The sequence below is a fragment of the Sarcophilus harrisii genome, chromosome 1 (assembly GCF_902635505.1).
Source record: "Sarcophilus harrisii chromosome 1, mSarHar1.11, whole genome shotgun sequence".
Lineage (NCBI taxonomy): Eukaryota > Metazoa > Chordata > Mammalia > Dasyuromorphia > Dasyuridae > Sarcophilus > Sarcophilus harrisii.
Window position 1 is genome coordinate 259,000,673 of NC_045426.1, and position 17,353 is coordinate 259,018,025.

A 17,353-nucleotide genomic window follows, 5' to 3' on the forward strand; every position below is an offset into this window, starting at 1 on the left:
CCTTTTTTGATCTTCTACATGAATTTTGCTATTTATTTTTCAGGTACATAAAATAGTCCTTTGTGAGTTTGATTGATATGCCTCTGAATAAATAAGTTAATTTAGGAAATATTGTCATTTTATTATATTGACTCAAGCTATTAATGAACAATTAATATTTCTACAGTTATTTTGGCCTGTTTTTATTTATCCGGTATGTTTTATAGATTCATATATATTTATATAGTACCTGGGTGAATTTTGGTAGATAAACTCACAAATATATTATAACTTCTATAATTATTTTAAAATGGAATCTCTCTTTGTAATTCTTCATGCTGGGTTTTCTTGTTAAAATATAAGGGTGCCTGATGACATATCCTGAAATGTTACTAAACTTATTTCAATTAATTTCAATAGATTCTTTAAGGTTCTCTAAGGACACTATCATATTGTTTGCAAAAATGTAATAATTCTGTTTTCTTTTACTTATTATGTATGTTGTATTCCTTCATATGTTAAATCCAACTTGCATTACTGTTATTAACCTAAATTGATCAAAGTATGCAAATACTATAATATAGTGGCTTAAGCAAATGTCTCAGACAAGACATTATGAGTGGTATTTGTCATTGCTCCGGGAAATTCCAACAATGACAAAAGTATATAAATATATATTTATAAATACATGTAAACTTATATATACAAATAAACATAAGAAATAGAACATAAAGGTTCCTTCAGTAAGATAATATTGCTATTTACCAAGTTTTCCCTATGTGCTCTTGAAAAGTTTCTTATGATCGAGGTTGGGAAGCCTCATGCTAAAAATCAAGGTGGTAGATCTAGAAATGACATTGCAAACCATACAAGTCACAAATTTCACAATAAAAAACTGTAATCTGGAAATTTAAGAAAACTGCCTAAGGTTAGAGATTATATTTTTAAAGCTAGAATATCATCTACATATGAGGAAATGGAGTTTCAATAGGAATAAGTAGACAATCCAGAATCAATCAATAAGTGGTAGGCTCAGAACTCAGGTATACTGATGCTATATTTAGTGTTTACGTCACTGTATTACACTGTCTGTTCACATTTTTAAAAGACTGAATTAATGAAACTATCTTTTAAAACATTCTTCTTATGTCATTGGTGTAACAGCCCCACAGTGGAAGTGTTACAAAATCCTGAATATCAAAAGAGTACAGAAAGATACCCTAGCACAATGAGAACAAAAGCAAAGGAAGAATGGTTTGGAGAGGAAAAGAGCAAAATTATATATCTGATTCCTACAGATACTCCCTGTTTTTCCCTTAGACAGTCAAAGGCAAAAACTGGTAAAAGGAAGCTCAAAAAGAAATGAAAAAAGGTCATAACATAGGAATATATCTTTATGAGGCTTCATTGCATGTCCTGTTTTTTCAGATGCGGATTCTCTTCATTTCAACTCAAAATTGTCCTTTCCAGGAATCTAGCCATCAAGAGGGAATGACAGCACTTCCTACAAAATATCTGCCCAAGATGCTACAGCAGCTCATTCTAAGTGCCACCTAATCTGTAAATCAAAGCCATTGCTTCTATTATAAAAGAAAGTAAGATAGTATAAATAGAAGAAAAGCAGAAAAATCACCATTACTTCTTCCTGCTCCTCCTCCTTCCAAATTGTTGCTAATTTGAGGTGAGGCATATATTTGGTTTGTATTTATGTGCAAGCATGTGGCATTCTTTTAGTTGAGTTTAAGCTCCTTGAGGGCACTGATTACCTCACTTTTATATTTCTATCAACCCATTATTCAGCAGTTTTTGATACATGGCTGCCATAAAAGAAATATTTGCTAATGGACAACTGATTAATTAATCCACGGTTCTCCATCATCACTCTCATAACCTCTGTTAAATTCCTTCTAGTGACAAACTTTCTATCATTTCTTGATTTCTATTTTCCTCTCATGTGCTTGAAATGTTAGAAGAATGAGAGTGAAAAGATATGGAATTATAACAAAAATATTAAGAAAAGACTTACCTCAGTTTCATTAAACTTATTTTATTAAGTTAAATATCTTAGACTTACATGAACTGATGCTAAATGAAATGAGCAAAACCAGGACCAGGAGATCACTGTACATGGCAACATCAATATTATAGGACGATCAATTCTGATGAACATAACATTTCCCAATAATGGTTTCAGGCCAGTTCCAAAGAGAGCCATCTACATCCAAAGACAGTACTATGGGAACTGAATGTAAATCACAGCATAACATTCTCATTCTTTTTGTTGTTGTTCACTTGGATTTTGTTTTCTTACTCATTTACTTCCCTTTTTGATCTGTTGTTTCTTGTGCAGCAGGAGAATTGTATAAATATGTTTACACATATTAGATTTAACATATTTTAACATGTGTAACATATATTGGATTGCTTACTATCTAGGAGAGAGGGGAAGGGGAAGGAGAGAAAAATCTGAAACATAAGACTATGCAAGGGTCGATGTTAAAAAATTATCCATGCATGTTTTGAAAATAAATTTTTAAAAAATTAAATATCTTCTAAATATCTTAGAAACAGATATATAATTTATGTGAGTACTAAAACTGCAAATGATATAATGGCAATTCTGTTAAGGTGGTAGTGGTCTATTTCCAAAATCTTTCCTAAATACAAATAAAATAACTCATTTACAAATATTCATATTTTTATGTACAAATGGAAATAAATGATTTTTAATGTAAAAAATACCCCCCCAATATATTCAGGTCATTTCTCTTCTCCTCTTTCCATCTATCCTCCCTTCAATGGCAGATCTAGAATTGTATATCAAAATAAATGTTGCCAATAACATTATCAAGCATTACAAATGGACATATATCTAGTGATTCCTACTAGAAATTCTGTATTTCCAAAGATAGGAAAAAAGAATACCAATGGTTATATCTCTAAGGTATCACGTTATGTGAAATGATTCAAATCATGAATATGTTTCAGAATGAATTTCAAAAATTTTATCAAGTTTACTGAATGAGTCTGAAAAAAGTCAAAAGCAAAAAACATATGGTATTATTAATAACAATTGATTCTTGAATTTTGGTGTAATAAATGAATAAATAAAAAGATATTATTAAACTCTTAGGAAAGGGAAAAGCTATCACAAGACCACAAGAGAAAATAAAAATGATGGTAAAACAAGTAAAAGATGTTACTTCTTTCTAAGATAAAGAAATATAAATTAAAAACCTTAAGGCTTTTTTTTTTGCATTCAGAAATGAGTGAAAGGGATAATGTAAAAAAAAATTACCCTGGCATGGGTTCTGTCAATAAAAAGTTATTATAATAAAAAATAATAATAATAATTCAAAAAAAGCCTTAAGTCATTTCACATTGGCACATAACAATTGAACTTGAGACATAATTAGTAGGAGAACTGAAAGTAGTCTTTGCTGTAAAATAAAAAATCATTTTTCAGTCATATCCATCTCTTCATGACCCCATTTAGGGTTTTCTTGACAAAAATACTGGAGTGATTTGCCATTTCCTCCTCCAGGACATTTTACAGATGAGGAAACTGAGACAAAGAGGTTTAAATGATTTACCGAGAGTAATATAGCTGGTAAGTGTCTGAAGCTGTATTTGACCTCAGAAAGATGAGTCTTCCTGACTCCAGACCTGGCACTCTATCTACTACATCACCACCCACTTGCCCTCTAATAAAATGTTGACAGAATTAAAAATAAATTTCATGTAACATTACTTTACATAAATTTTATATAAGATTAGAAATAACATTAAAGTAACATCATCATAATAGCCTTTTGGTTGTTGTCTCTACTCAAAGTTTCTCCCCACTTCAATTTATCCTCCACTCAACTTATCAAGTGATCTCACTTTGATATGCTGCCACCATCCTTATACAGTAAATTTTAATGACTCCCAATTACTTCCAGGGTCAAATATAAAATCCTCTCTTTGGTTTTAAAAAGCCCTTTATAACCTGTCCCCTCCCTATCTTTTTAATCTTTTTACACCTCAGTCCCCTTCATCCAGTGACAATGACCTCCTTTCTTTTGCTGGCAAAAGATGTTGTATTTTTAACTATTTCCTGTCTCTGGAATTCTCTCTTTTTTCATCTCTGCCTCCTGATTTCTGTTACTTGCTTCAAGTCTCAATTGAAGTCCCACCTTTTTTCAAGAAGCCTTTGCTAATCCTTCTTCATATTTGTGCATTTCTTCTGATATTACTCAAATATATACTTTCTCAATCTTATCTGTTCATAGTTGTTTTTTCAATTGTACTCCCTATTAGTTACTTGAAAGGAGAAATTGTTTTTGCTTTTTTTTGGTATCCCTAGAGCTTAGAACATAATAAGGGTTTAAGAAAGGCTTGTTGATTTGGTTTTTTGATTATCAACTGAAAGAGAAACTTCATTGTAAGTTATCACTGCTACCAAAAAGTTGCAAAAACAAATTGGCTTTATTAAATATATCGTATTTAGTAAAATATGATATATAAAACCTCCAAACTACCAAACAAATAATGAGTTGGTTATTCATATTTACAAAATGTTTCTTTTTTTACAAGAATTCAATACCAAATTCTTCTAAATAGTAAGTTCCCTTTGATCCATTCAAAATATAATTCAATTTTTAAAAATTTTAAAGCACAAATATAAACAAACTTTCTTAGGAAGACACCCATCAGAAATGTGTGAAAATTCTATAGTACTCTTATAATGAACTTGCTGCAAAGATACTAGAGAAAGATATTAGAACTTGACTTTGCTTCAGACATTCAAATTCTTTGATGTGGATCTGTGATTTCACCAATGTAGTTGCTGCTATAATGATTTAAGCTCTCAACCTGGACTACTCTTGCAGCTTTGTTCTAGTTTTCTTGACATTGTGTGGATAACCAATATAGCATACATGTTTTTTTTTCCATCTGTTATCCTCTGTTTTTGTCACGTAACTAACTCCACCTTCTTTTTCCAAACACACATCTCTCTGATTTTTTAAACCAAGGCTAAACCAAGAATTTGTCACTCTCATGAAAAAAATAACCAGCACAAAACCTAAAGGAAAGAGAAATTCTCTATAAATTCTACTGTAATGATGGTATAAAACCCCAGATCTTTTCACATACTGCATAAATGCATATTATTCAACATAGACTAACCAAACAATTCTCACAAGGAAAACAAGTGTATAAAGAATGACTATTATCTATATACAATTAAATGGATAATCTGTAGAGGTAGTTTGACAAACACCATCCATGAAAGTGCACTAGGAACAAAAGTTTTAAAAAATGGAAGAAATTAACCTTTGGAAAATGGCACTGTGCTTTTAATAACTCTATACTTATCCCTGAAACAAAAAAAATCAATTTTATAACGATATTTTTTTCATAATGCTCTGTCTATGAGTCATGAAATACCCTTGTCTCTGAAGTATTAAGGTTGAGGGTCGCCCAAAGGTTAGTAAAAAAAAAAAAAAAGGCATATGATGGGCATGAGTAGGACAAATACAAAAAACAAAACTGCATATGAAATTATATTTTCTTTTTTTGTTATTTAATAATTTCTGAAATTCATTCCCACAGAAAACATTTTTGAATAAAGAAATAAAAATCATACATAAATCTTAATTTTCACTTCAAAGGGCATTCTCATTTTTCAATTTGTTGTCTATGCACTAGAAGTCCTATAACATTCTGGGGCCTAATGAAATCAGCACAATATCATCTCCAAATAGAAAACTCTGGAGAATATCATGATTCATAAGGCATTCCTCTTGCTCTATGACCATATGCAATATATGTATGCTCAATATCAGAGGACAAAAATGCTTCTCCCTGTTTTCTGCCTCAAATGCTAATGATAGGGACAGCTAAATGAAGTTATCTTTATGAAATCATCTATTAAATCCAGGATACTATAGAACCTTCTCAAGGAAATACATAACAACTTTTCCTTTCATTCATTTATTCATTCATTCATCTAAATAACACTTATAAGAAAACTCAAACAAGTAAAGGTCTATTGCCTAAATTTTGACACATAGCTAAATCGAAAGACCACTAAATTGATTCACTAACAAATCAATCTTGGTTGGCATTGCAGAAAGACAGTAACTAGGAGCCAGAATTGAATAAGAAAAGGGAAAATTGTGTTTGGCAAAGTGCACAATGCTTTAAATGATGTCAAACTCAAAGACAAAAGGGGGCCAATAAACCCTGCATAAGAATCTCTATGCAGTCACTTTGACTTAGAAAACTATAATCTAATCTTATTTTTGTTCTATTGCATTTTAGTTATTTTTTAAAAATTTCCCAATTATATTTTACTGGTGTTTATGACACTGTTTTAAATGATCCTCAGATGCATTGCCTATCCAAAATACAATAGATCATACATAAATATTGTATACACATCCCCCTCTTAAAGATGGTGCCCAAATACCTTAATTTACATGCTGATGTCCTTTCAAGTATCCTTGCTTCCCAGTTTATTCTCCTCAGTTTCCTTCATCTCCACCTTAGCTCCACCACAAAGTTCAGTAACACACAGGATAGTCATTGTTCTAGTTTTATCATCATCCATGAGGTTCTAACTCCACTTTAATTATTTTGATATCCCAGCTAACTACCTCTCTCTCTATCTCTACTCCTCATGCCTGCCTCACCTGTTATTCTCCATTCTTTTCCCAATTGCTGCTCCCTGGTCCCCCAAACCATTACTTCTATTCTGCCCTCACTTTCTTTTCTCCAAAATCTAACCAGATCATAAATCATTGTCCCACTATCCAAGCACCATGTATCCCTGTCTAAACTCCAACCTTAAAATACCTTCTGCATTCTTCACTCATATGTCTGTTACTGAAAACAGAGGGAGAAAGTCACATAATCATGCAGACCGCTCCTCTACAAACATGTTATGTATTCTCAACTGGGCATTAATTACCACACACAAATCCTTATAATTTTTATTGAATCTCTTTCCCACTTCTCTCAGGATCTGTCAGAAACTTTTTCTACTCCCCTCAAAACATCTATGCCACCCCTCTCAGAAAAAAACTTCAATTATTTCACTGAAAAAACTTACATTATGTCCTGAGACTTCTCCCAAATTCTGAACTCTAAATTACCTAAATAATCTTCTATTGTGTCCTTTATTCTTATCTCATAAGAAGAGATGACCAGTCTCCTTTCTAAATATCAAATATTTGAGCACTTGTTGATATCTGTGCCCATGTTATGTAATTTTCAATACTCCTAACCAGTTCTTTCCCTGTCACATTTTCCTTGTCATTAAGAAGTCATTTCTTGAACCTGCTATCCCCCACAAGCTACAATACTATTTCTTTTCTCCTTTTTATGTTTGAATTGCCAGAAAAGATTATCTACATTCATTGACATTTTTCCTCACTCAACCCCTTCCAATCACACCACTCAATTGAAACCTCTCTCCAAACTTATCAATGATTTTTTAATTGCCAAATTAGCATTTTCTCAATCCTTAACTTTTTTGACCTCTCTAAAGTATTTGACACTGCTGATTGACTCTGCCTAAAGATCTTCTTTTCCTTAGACTTTCATTACATTTTTCTCTTTTCATGATCCTTCTAATTATCTAATTCTTCCTTTTCCCTCTCCTTTTCTGGATCTCCAGTCTTGCCCCATTCTCTATACAAGTATTCCTTAGAGCATTGTCCTAAGCCCTTGTACCTTCTTTATCTACAATGTCCATCAGTAATCTTAGCTCCCATGGGCTCAATCATCATCTTTTTTTAAAAAATGATAACAAGATCAAATCCTAATGTCTCTCTTGAGTTCCAAACCCAAATCACCAATTGCCTATTAGATTGAATGTGTACTGTCAACACCTCAACTTTAACTTGTCCAAAACAGAATTAAATATTTTTCCACCAAACCTTCCCCTCTTCTAAAACTTTCCTAGTTAAGGGTAACAACATCCTTAACAGGTACTCATATTTTCAACCTTAGAGTAATCCTTGACTCTTCACTCTCCCTACCCTTATATACTGATCACTCCAATGGCTCCCTGAATACTTCTATAATTAAATACAAATGTCCCTGTTTGCCATTTAAATATCCTGTGTGACCTGGCTCCAAACTCCTTCCTCTAGGCTTAATCATATTGTACATTACTTTTCCTTCCCAAACTCTATATTCTAGTCAAACTGGATGACTTCTTATAGTCTCAATAAATAACATTCTAGCTCCTGTCTCTATGACTTTGTATATACTATTCTCAGTGTATGAAATATAATCCTTCCCTTGTCAAATCTCTTGAATTTTTTCTAAGCCTAACTCAGGTGCCTCTTCTTACAAGAAACCTATTCTGAACCTTCTCCCAAACTCCAAGTATCTATGGCCAGAAATTCCTCTGCATGTATTTTGTATTACATTTTCTGTGTGTGGCAAATGTAATGCCAGAAGTCAGGCACCACATACTAGTTATGCATAAATACTTGTTATGATAAATTCTTAGTGAACCTGAAATTTTTATAGAGGCTCTGTAATTCAATCATATACATTAACCTCTCACTATATTTCCAGTTCTCACTCAAACCCTGATACATCGATAGTTTTGTTCTGTCTCTATGGGATTAACCTCCCAGTAAAAACATGCCCCTATATTACTCTTAATTTCTCTACTTCTAAAGTTTAGTTCAGTCTCCTCTATACTGCTCTGTTTACCTCTACAAAAATCACTCTTAGACGCTACTGATTTATCAAAATGCTCAGTAGAGAATGTTTCCTATTTTAAAAAGCAATGTTAATTAGAGAATATAAATTAGTTCTCATTATTGATATTTATCAAATTTTCATTCAATTACTAGAGAAATGTTACTTAATATTATTAGGATCATAAGATCATAGATTTACAGTTAAAAGGGAACTCCAAAGTCCAGAACTAGAACAGTTCCTGATATAGCGTAAGAGCTTAACAAATACTTGTTGAATTTAGCTGAATTATCCCTCAATAAACAGCTTCAAGCAAAGGTCATGTAACCATTTAGCATACAGGTTACTTTTGCAATACTTTTTTGAATATGGGCTCTGGAGTCTCTTTCAATTCTGAAATTCCAAGATTTTCTGCACACTGCTTATGAAATAAAATATATACTAGATACTACCTTTGATGATTCATTCATTTACACAATGTTGAGGTTTTATTTAGAAAAGTCTTGGTGTAATAAATAACAAATTATCTTCTATAAGTTCCATATTTGAAAGAAACTAGGGCACTCAAAAACGTAACCCAGAACTAATGATTCAATTGGGCTGCATGCAGTCTTCTGCTATAACGTCTCACTACAGTTGAAACTTCTGACAACTAATACAAAAACAGGCCTGAGGGGAACTTCACCATTTCTGAACCTAAAAGACCACAACTTTTGTTATTGTTGCAATGACTGCTTTGTCACATATAAAGGCTAGTATTTAAATAGGCTATACCATTTCTAGAAAAATAATTTCCATTTGCCTCCCTTCTATATGTAAACCAGGAAATATACTCTACTAGATACTCATTTTTTAAAATTGCTCTCCCTGTCAGATGAATCCTATTTTCTAGCTCCTGTCAAAGAATTTTGTCAAGGGTACCATCTTTGGCCTAATTTAACTGACCTGAACTGTGACTCCTACAACTAGTTTCACCTCTGAATTGTATGGCCTCAGTGCAGACAAATTTTCTGCATAATAATCCTAGTGTTGAGAAGAGTGTCTCAGCTCGAAAATTTCGCTGAGGGACAAAACTGAATACGGCAAACATCTATTCTACTCAAGTTCCGTGAGCGAAAATAACCTTTCCAAGATTTATACAACTTTGTTATGTAACAACATTCAACCAACTCCCAGAAGTACTGAGAAGAAAGAGGAAGCAGGTTATATTTTGGTAAGTATTTTATAACATTTCCCAACCCAATGGACTTGATCTCCTCAATTTCTGGTCCAGTCCAAAATAAGTACTTGTCAATTTGGTCAACTTCCACGGGGGCAGAATGGAATTTCTGAGATATCTACTCTCTCCATAAGCCAGAATTGAGGTTATATATCAGAATTGTGTATAGCTCACATATGATCCCATATCGACTATTACTGGAAATTACAGTACATGTGTGTCAGTTCAGGAATAAGTGACCGATGGTATAGGAGGGATTAGGAAGTACTTTTACAATCCTGTATGTATTGTGATGGAAACTATAATAGTGACTTGATCTTTAGTTGGAATTTGGAGTTGGGCCTGACTATATGGGCTCCTACAAGCTCCTGTGTTTGAAAAGACTCAAATATTTGCTCCCTGATCCATAATGCATATAGCATCTAAATGAATACTTCTAAAATATAGGGCTAAGTCACTATCCTGCTTAAGAAGCTCCATTAGATATCAAGTACCTATGGGATGAAGTAATAAGTATTTATTAACTGTTTTGTATTGCCAGATACTAAGTAAAGCAACAAAGACAGAAAGAAGAGCAAAATAGTCTCTATTATCAAGAAGTTTATATTCTCTGAGGAAGATATCTGCATATATGGCATATATATAATATTTAAGTTCTTTACAGCCAAGGGTTCAGTCTATCTTTCCAGGGACAAGGACTATATATCACTTTTTATTTCTATCACCAGCACTTATCACAGTAGCTGAAATATACTCAGGACCTGATAAATATTTATTTAATGAATTAATGATGAAATTCCTAACATATAAAGATGAATGGGTTAGGTGGTTGCTAAAGCTTTTATCATAACTTTGATCATGACAAAGTGAAAACACAACAGGTACAACACTACCAGTTAAGAACAGCCAAGTTGAGAAACACCATTGTATCAAAGATTCTGTACTGTTACTGTACTGTTCTTTGGTATTATACTCCAGTTTTGACAACCAGGTCATCTCTGGTAACCAATCCCTCAATTCAATACTAGTAATCAGATTTCTGGTTCCCCATACTTAATATCTTTCTAATATTACCCCAGTCATTCCCATATCAAAATCTTGCCTAGTTCTTACCAGTCACCTTAGGCAAGACTTCAGGCTTTAATAGAATTATCTTAAATAAGCAAGACCAGTTCTCCAAAAAGTGATGTATTAGAGAAACAAACTTCCATATCAACTCTTGTTTGGGGTTCAAAAGGAATTAAAATATTTTTCTAGAGAGCCCTGTCCCTGCTGAAACTAACAAACTCATCACCTGACAGCTTAGATGCAAATGTTATTTCAAAAGTTTCTCAAAGTCTACTGAAGATACCCTTTCACATTAGCTAACTGGAAATTATTTTCTGTTATGTAGTGACCTTGCCATGATCCTGTCATGTCAGGTGTTGATTAAATAAATCAAGTCAAACCACTCAATTATTTACTTAAAGTAAATGATAGAACAAGTTTCAATCAAACAAAGACTATAGATTAAGTTAGAAAAATCTTTGGATGAAAAGAAATGACACTGACAAAAAAGAGTGTTCTGATCAGCAAAGAATACCTTTTCGTGCTCTATATGTGTGTCTTTAAAATAGAAACACAAAACCAGAAGACAGATTCAGAAGAAACAGACAAATAGAGTCAGAGACAAAGATAGACTGACTAAAGGTTTGACAATTCAAATGCAGCCTCAAATATTTACTAATGGTATGATCCTGTGACTATGTCACTTAAATCTGTCTACCTCAGTTTCTTCAATTGTAATAAGGGGAATAATAATAGAACCAATCTCCCAAAGTTGCTGTGTGGCTCAATGAGATATTTATAAAGTGCTTAGCACAGTACCTGACTCATCATAGGTGCTTAAATAAATGTGGTTTCCTTTCTTTCTGTGATAGAAAAGATTAAGGGAAAATATCAGCTCTTCAGGCATCTCAAAAAAGTTTTCAACTAACAACACCAGGTGTGTTCACCTCCTCAGTAACTGAGGGTAGTTCTACAAGATAATTGCCCCACTTCACTGTCTGATACCTTTGAAAGGTACAGGAGTATATCTATGTTGCTTCTTTCCCCAAACACTTCTGGTAAGCTTGATTTTGCCTCAATAATGAAGAGACCAAGGTTAAATAGGAATAGACATAAATTCAGAAAGACCCAAAAGTTTTTAAATGTAGTTTTATTCTTTAACAAGGCAGAAAATCAGGCTTCTGCCTTAATGTTAGAAATTTCCTAACTGAAATCTCAGAGGCATTGTGACTGCATTTCTTTTTTTTTTTTACTAACATAAATTTCTTAAAGCAGAAGAAGTGAGAAAAACATGACGCTAAGACCATAATATTATTTTAGGCTTAAAATGAGTTAATTATTTTGAAAGGGTATTACAATAGTAAAGTCAATCCTTACAAACAAGAGTTTTTAATGTTTCATACAACCAATAATATAAAGGTCTGGTAGAATTTGCTATAATGAAGTTTTAATTTTAATGATAATAAATGATAATGACAAAATTGGACCCTGCCCCAGCAATTTTGCCTACATATGGAGACACAACTCTGGCTTAATCCCACTCCAAGTTTCTGGGATAAAACCAGCTCTAAGAAGGGGAAAATGTAAAAATCAATGAATCCATAGTTTCAGAGTTGAGGCATCTGTGCTACTGACATCTCTCTGACATTTTCCTCCACTTCTAATAATTAGATCCTTGTTTCTTCCTTGTTAATCAAGTATCCCAGATGATACCTAGCTTTCTGCCACATTATTGCATGCCCAAGGTCCTGCTCTGATATCCTATCCTGTAGCCCAATTCTTCTAAGATTGAGGCCTTACTTTGCTTTCTATTCCTCCTATGACTACCACCAGCACCTCAAACGCTGATGAATTGTCTTTAAGGACCTCTGTTCACCAGCAGGCATACCAATTCCAGGTATACTAAGAACTTCTTTTACACTGACCATCTACCTATCTAGATCTTGTTTGTATCTGTAGAGATCAAATGAGATATGAAAGTTATGCTGGATATATGCTGCTTCCCCAGAGTGCAGATAGGCAGTCTGGAAGTCCTTTTCCATGATGGTCCTCACAGATTCTGTCCAGTCTCTCCCCCACCATAGTATCAGTCCTGGTTTAGACTTTTACAGTAAAGAGGCACATAAGTTCCTTCTCAAACTCTTCTCTTACTCCATTTTCAGATAGACAAAGGAGAGTCATGTCAGACCTGATGAAACTACAGTAAGTAAAGTTCTACAGGAGAAGACATGTTAGGGGAAGCAATGAGAATAGGAGCAAGCAGCAGCAGCTTGTGAAAATCAAGAGGCCATGTTGGCTCCTCTTCCTTAAGGATTTGGAGCTCAAGGAAATAACCACAATCTGCAATCCTGCTCTCAAGACCACTCTCAAGGCAGTTTAGAAGTCAGTGAAAAAGATTACACACTGCCAACAAAGCAGGACCTTTCAAAGCATCTCGCCACTGGCCCTGTCACTGCCCTAGGTTCCCTCTCTGGAATAACTATCCTCCTGATCTAAGAACTGATCTCCAAAAGGCACGCTCTGTTCAGCTGCATGGAGTTATTTCCTACTAACTAAGACTTGGATCTTTGAGATTTTCTATCTTGCTCTAAGAGAGCTACCTGGTTTCAGGACCAATCTACTACTATACTTTGATGTACCAATATTAACAAAATGGAGATCAAAGTGTAACCAGAATATCCCTTAAGGGATCTCTGAAACCCTTTCAAGGAATCTGCAAGTTCAAAACAGTTTTAATAACTTTACTAACACAGTATTTGACTTTTAAATTATTAGTCAACTACATATTTAAAGGAGGTCAGATTTTCTTCATATGCTTCAAATGTAGAAATAGCTATGAGCATTCAGGTGGATCTAGACATTAAAAATATTTCCAAAAGTGTTTTCTTTTGAAAACTATGTCTTCCACAAAAATATGTTATTTATGTTAACATGCAATGGGTTTATTATAATTTTAAATAAAAGAATAAATATTTTAATTATTTTTTCCTAATGCAAGAAATATCAATACATATAGCCCACATAAGTAAAAACGCTTTAGAGTCCTCACAAGGAAAAATGAGGTCCTGAAACAAAAAAGTTCAAGAACCTACTTAACTAGATGAATAGATGACATCCAAATGGGAAAACATAACAGAGAACTATGCATCCATCTTAAGGGACAGAAGGAGAGGAGGCCAAAGGAAGGAAGGGAGGAGAATGAACAACAAAAGCAATTTGATATTGCTAACAAGACTTACTGTGATATGTAAAATAACTGAAGCCAGCTCCTGAAATGAGACAAAAAAAAAAAAAGAGTGGATTTTACTTCTCTCTTTGAATGACAGGAAAATAGCTTCTTCTAACTGGAAGAAAAATGTACAAAGATTTTTATACTTCTAGAGACATCATATTGCTCTAAAACTTCCTTTTTCTCCTGCTGTGATTATTTAAAAGAAACACTGACTGAGCTCAGGGATGCCAAAAGGGTGAAATCTTCCCTTTACTTAAGTTATAGAGCTTAAATAAACTGAATATGCTTACTGTAGTTAAGATATAGATATACACACATACATATATATAGACTGAATATACTTACTGCACTTAAGAAATATGTATATATATATATATATATACTAAGTATACTTACTGCAATTAAGAAATATATATAATATATAAATAGACTGAATATACTTACTGCAGCTAAGAAATATATATATCTTTATGTCTGTGTCTGTGTATTCCTAGCCAACAAGAAATATCCAGAGCACTCAAAACATTGGACTGGCATAAAAGTTGTGCATCCAAATCTAAAATTTAGGATAAGTAATAAAGTTAAAATTAAAGCAAAAATATTTTTTTAATTCTCAAATAGGTCACATTTGGTGATTGTTGTTTAAGTTCAGATATTTAATATTTTAGATCACTTCAATTCTCTGCTCTTGGTTCCGTCATTTGTAAAATAAAGGGATAGGATTAAATTATCTTTTTTATATTTTTTATTTACAAAACATATTCATGTGTAATCTTTTCACCATTGTCCCTTGCAAAACCTTCTGTTCCAAATTTTCCCCTCCTTTCCTCCATCCCCTCCCCTAGATGGCATGTAGTCCAATACATTATAAATATGTTAAATTATATGTTAAATCCGATTAAATTATCTTTAAATCCATTGCAGCTACAAAATTCTATAATTCTAAAAATGGAAAATTCATCTTTAAGAGTCCTGATTGCCATGGTCTCTTACAATTCCAAGTTGCAGCCACTTGGTAACAGTGTCTCTAAATTAAAGACTCACAAAAAAAAATTACTGAATTTTAAAGCTTAAAGAGACTTGTAATCAAAATGGAACAACCCCATTTCAAAGATAAAGAAAAAAGAGGCTCAGTAAAGTCAATTAATTTGTCAAAATAACTACTCTCCCTCCACACAACAAATCAGTTCCTAAATCTTGTCATTTCTATCTCTGTAACATGTCTCAACTGTCGTCTTCTTTCTATTTATACAACCATCAGCCAAGTTCAGGCTCAAATCACCTCTAACTTGTTGCAATAGTCACTTTTTCCAATTCATAAAAGATAAGGTCTCCGCTTATAATGAATTTATTTTCTAGATAAGATGGTTTAATTATGGCAAAATATTTCCCTTAAAATATATGAGCTCCAATTATACAAATTCATAAAGCTATCAATAAACAGTTGAAACATTAAACCTTTCAAATCACTGAGTACTGAAGTTAAAACTGATGTTAGAAGTTACCTAAACCAAGACCTCATTTTACAGAAGAGAAAACTAAAAAAAAAAAAACTTCCCCAAATTTTAATCACTGAGTATTAAGTGACCCCCATAGAATTTTAATCTAAGCCCTTAAAACTTTAAATCCAGTACATTGTGGAAAGCTTTAAAGTCAATAAAAAGTTGATGTAAAATGCAATCTCCACTCTCATGGATATTCCAATTTAGTAGAGTGATAACTGTGGTGAACAATTATACAAAATAATATACATTTTAACAAATACAAAATGATGTTTGATGTCAGGAGAGATGAAGTATGAGAGAAATCCTAAAAGAGATGAAGAAGAAATAGTAATATGAATTGAACTTTAAAGGATGTTAATCTGACACAGCAGAGGCACTAGAAGAATACAAAGCAACATGAGCAAAGGCAAGGGGGTGAGAAAGCACAAGGTATAATTGGAAAAGTAAGTCATTCAGTTTGGCTAAAATATAATACAAATAAAAGAAACTAATAAAATATAATGCCTTGATGATAGAGTTATGAAATAGTACAACTATTCTAAAAAGCAATTTGGAATAATGCAAATAATAAAATGTCCATAAACTCTGAAGATACTCACAATTAAGCATATATACCCCCCAAAAAAAATCATTGACAAAATGAAATCCTAACCTTCTTGTTTCTCTGCAAACTTCTAATGATATTACACATCTCTAACCTCTTACATGAGGACTGTGACTGAGACTATTTACTGAACTCTCTCCCTTCTTCAACTCTTCCATATCTCACATCACAGACATCTTTCTCTACTATCTCTTCTTCACTTCAGTATCAAATGATGGCGTTGTCCATCTCCTTCCTAAGGCAAAGTCTTCTACTAGTATATTTGATCCCATCTCTCTACACTTCTCAAAAAAACTCCCCCACTACCATCCCCACTCTTAAATTCAATCTTTTTTAACTATGGCCTTCCTTCTTGCTTCTAATAAACACATGTATGCTTTTGACACCCTGAGAAAAACTCTCACTGGATACTAACCATTGTAACTATTTTCCTATATTTTTCTTCCTCTTGAGGGTTAAATTCCTTAAGAAAGCATCTATAATTGCTGTCTCTACGTCTCAAATCAAATCAAATCAAAATCTTTTGCAATGTGGCATCCAACATCATAATTCAACTGAAACTGTTCTCTCTAAATTACCAATGATTTCTTAATAAACAAATCCAAATCCTCTTGGACCTCCCTGTGTCATTTGATATTGTCGATTAGTTTTTTTTTTAATCTAGGCTTTTAAAACATTGTTCTGTCTTCATTTTCTTCTTAACCAGTTTCCCCTTCTCAATTTCCTTAATTGGTTCTTCATTGATGCCATGACTCAAATCTCTGTTCTGGACTCCCATTTTTTTCACTCAATACATGTCACTTGGTGACCCCTTTGTTCAATTACTATATTTGGGCAGATAATTCCACAGCTATATAGTCAAACGTAGACTCTTTCCTGTGATATAATCCTACATCACCAACTGCTTTTTATACATCTCAAATTAGAATTCCTACAAGCATCTTAAACTGAACCTATGCAAAAAGAACTCATCTTCCCCCCATACCCCAAATCCTCCTACTTTTTAACTTCCCAGTTCAGGATACCATCATATTTCCAGTTATGCAAATCCAAAACTTCAG

The 17,353-nt window shown here is 33.1% G+C and overlaps 1 protein-coding gene across 3 annotated transcripts in view; it reads right to left on the reverse strand.

The window, feature by feature from the left end:
* The window catches only part of SDK1 (sidekick cell adhesion molecule 1), a 1,196,729-nt gene that overhangs the window by 1,030,935 nt on the left and 148,441 nt on the right, over positions 1 to 17,353 (reverse strand). For 2 of the 3 annotated variants that reach the window (XM_031949968.1, XM_031949836.1), the window contains exon 3: positions 14,191 to 14,220. The exons of the other annotated variant lie outside the window; for it this stretch is intronic. In XM_031949968.1, coding sequence (XP_031805828.1) covers positions 14,191 to 14,220 — 30 coding nt within the window. The remainder of the gene's footprint in view (positions 1 to 14,190; positions 14,221 to 17,353) is intronic. 3 annotated transcript variants of the gene reach the window in all.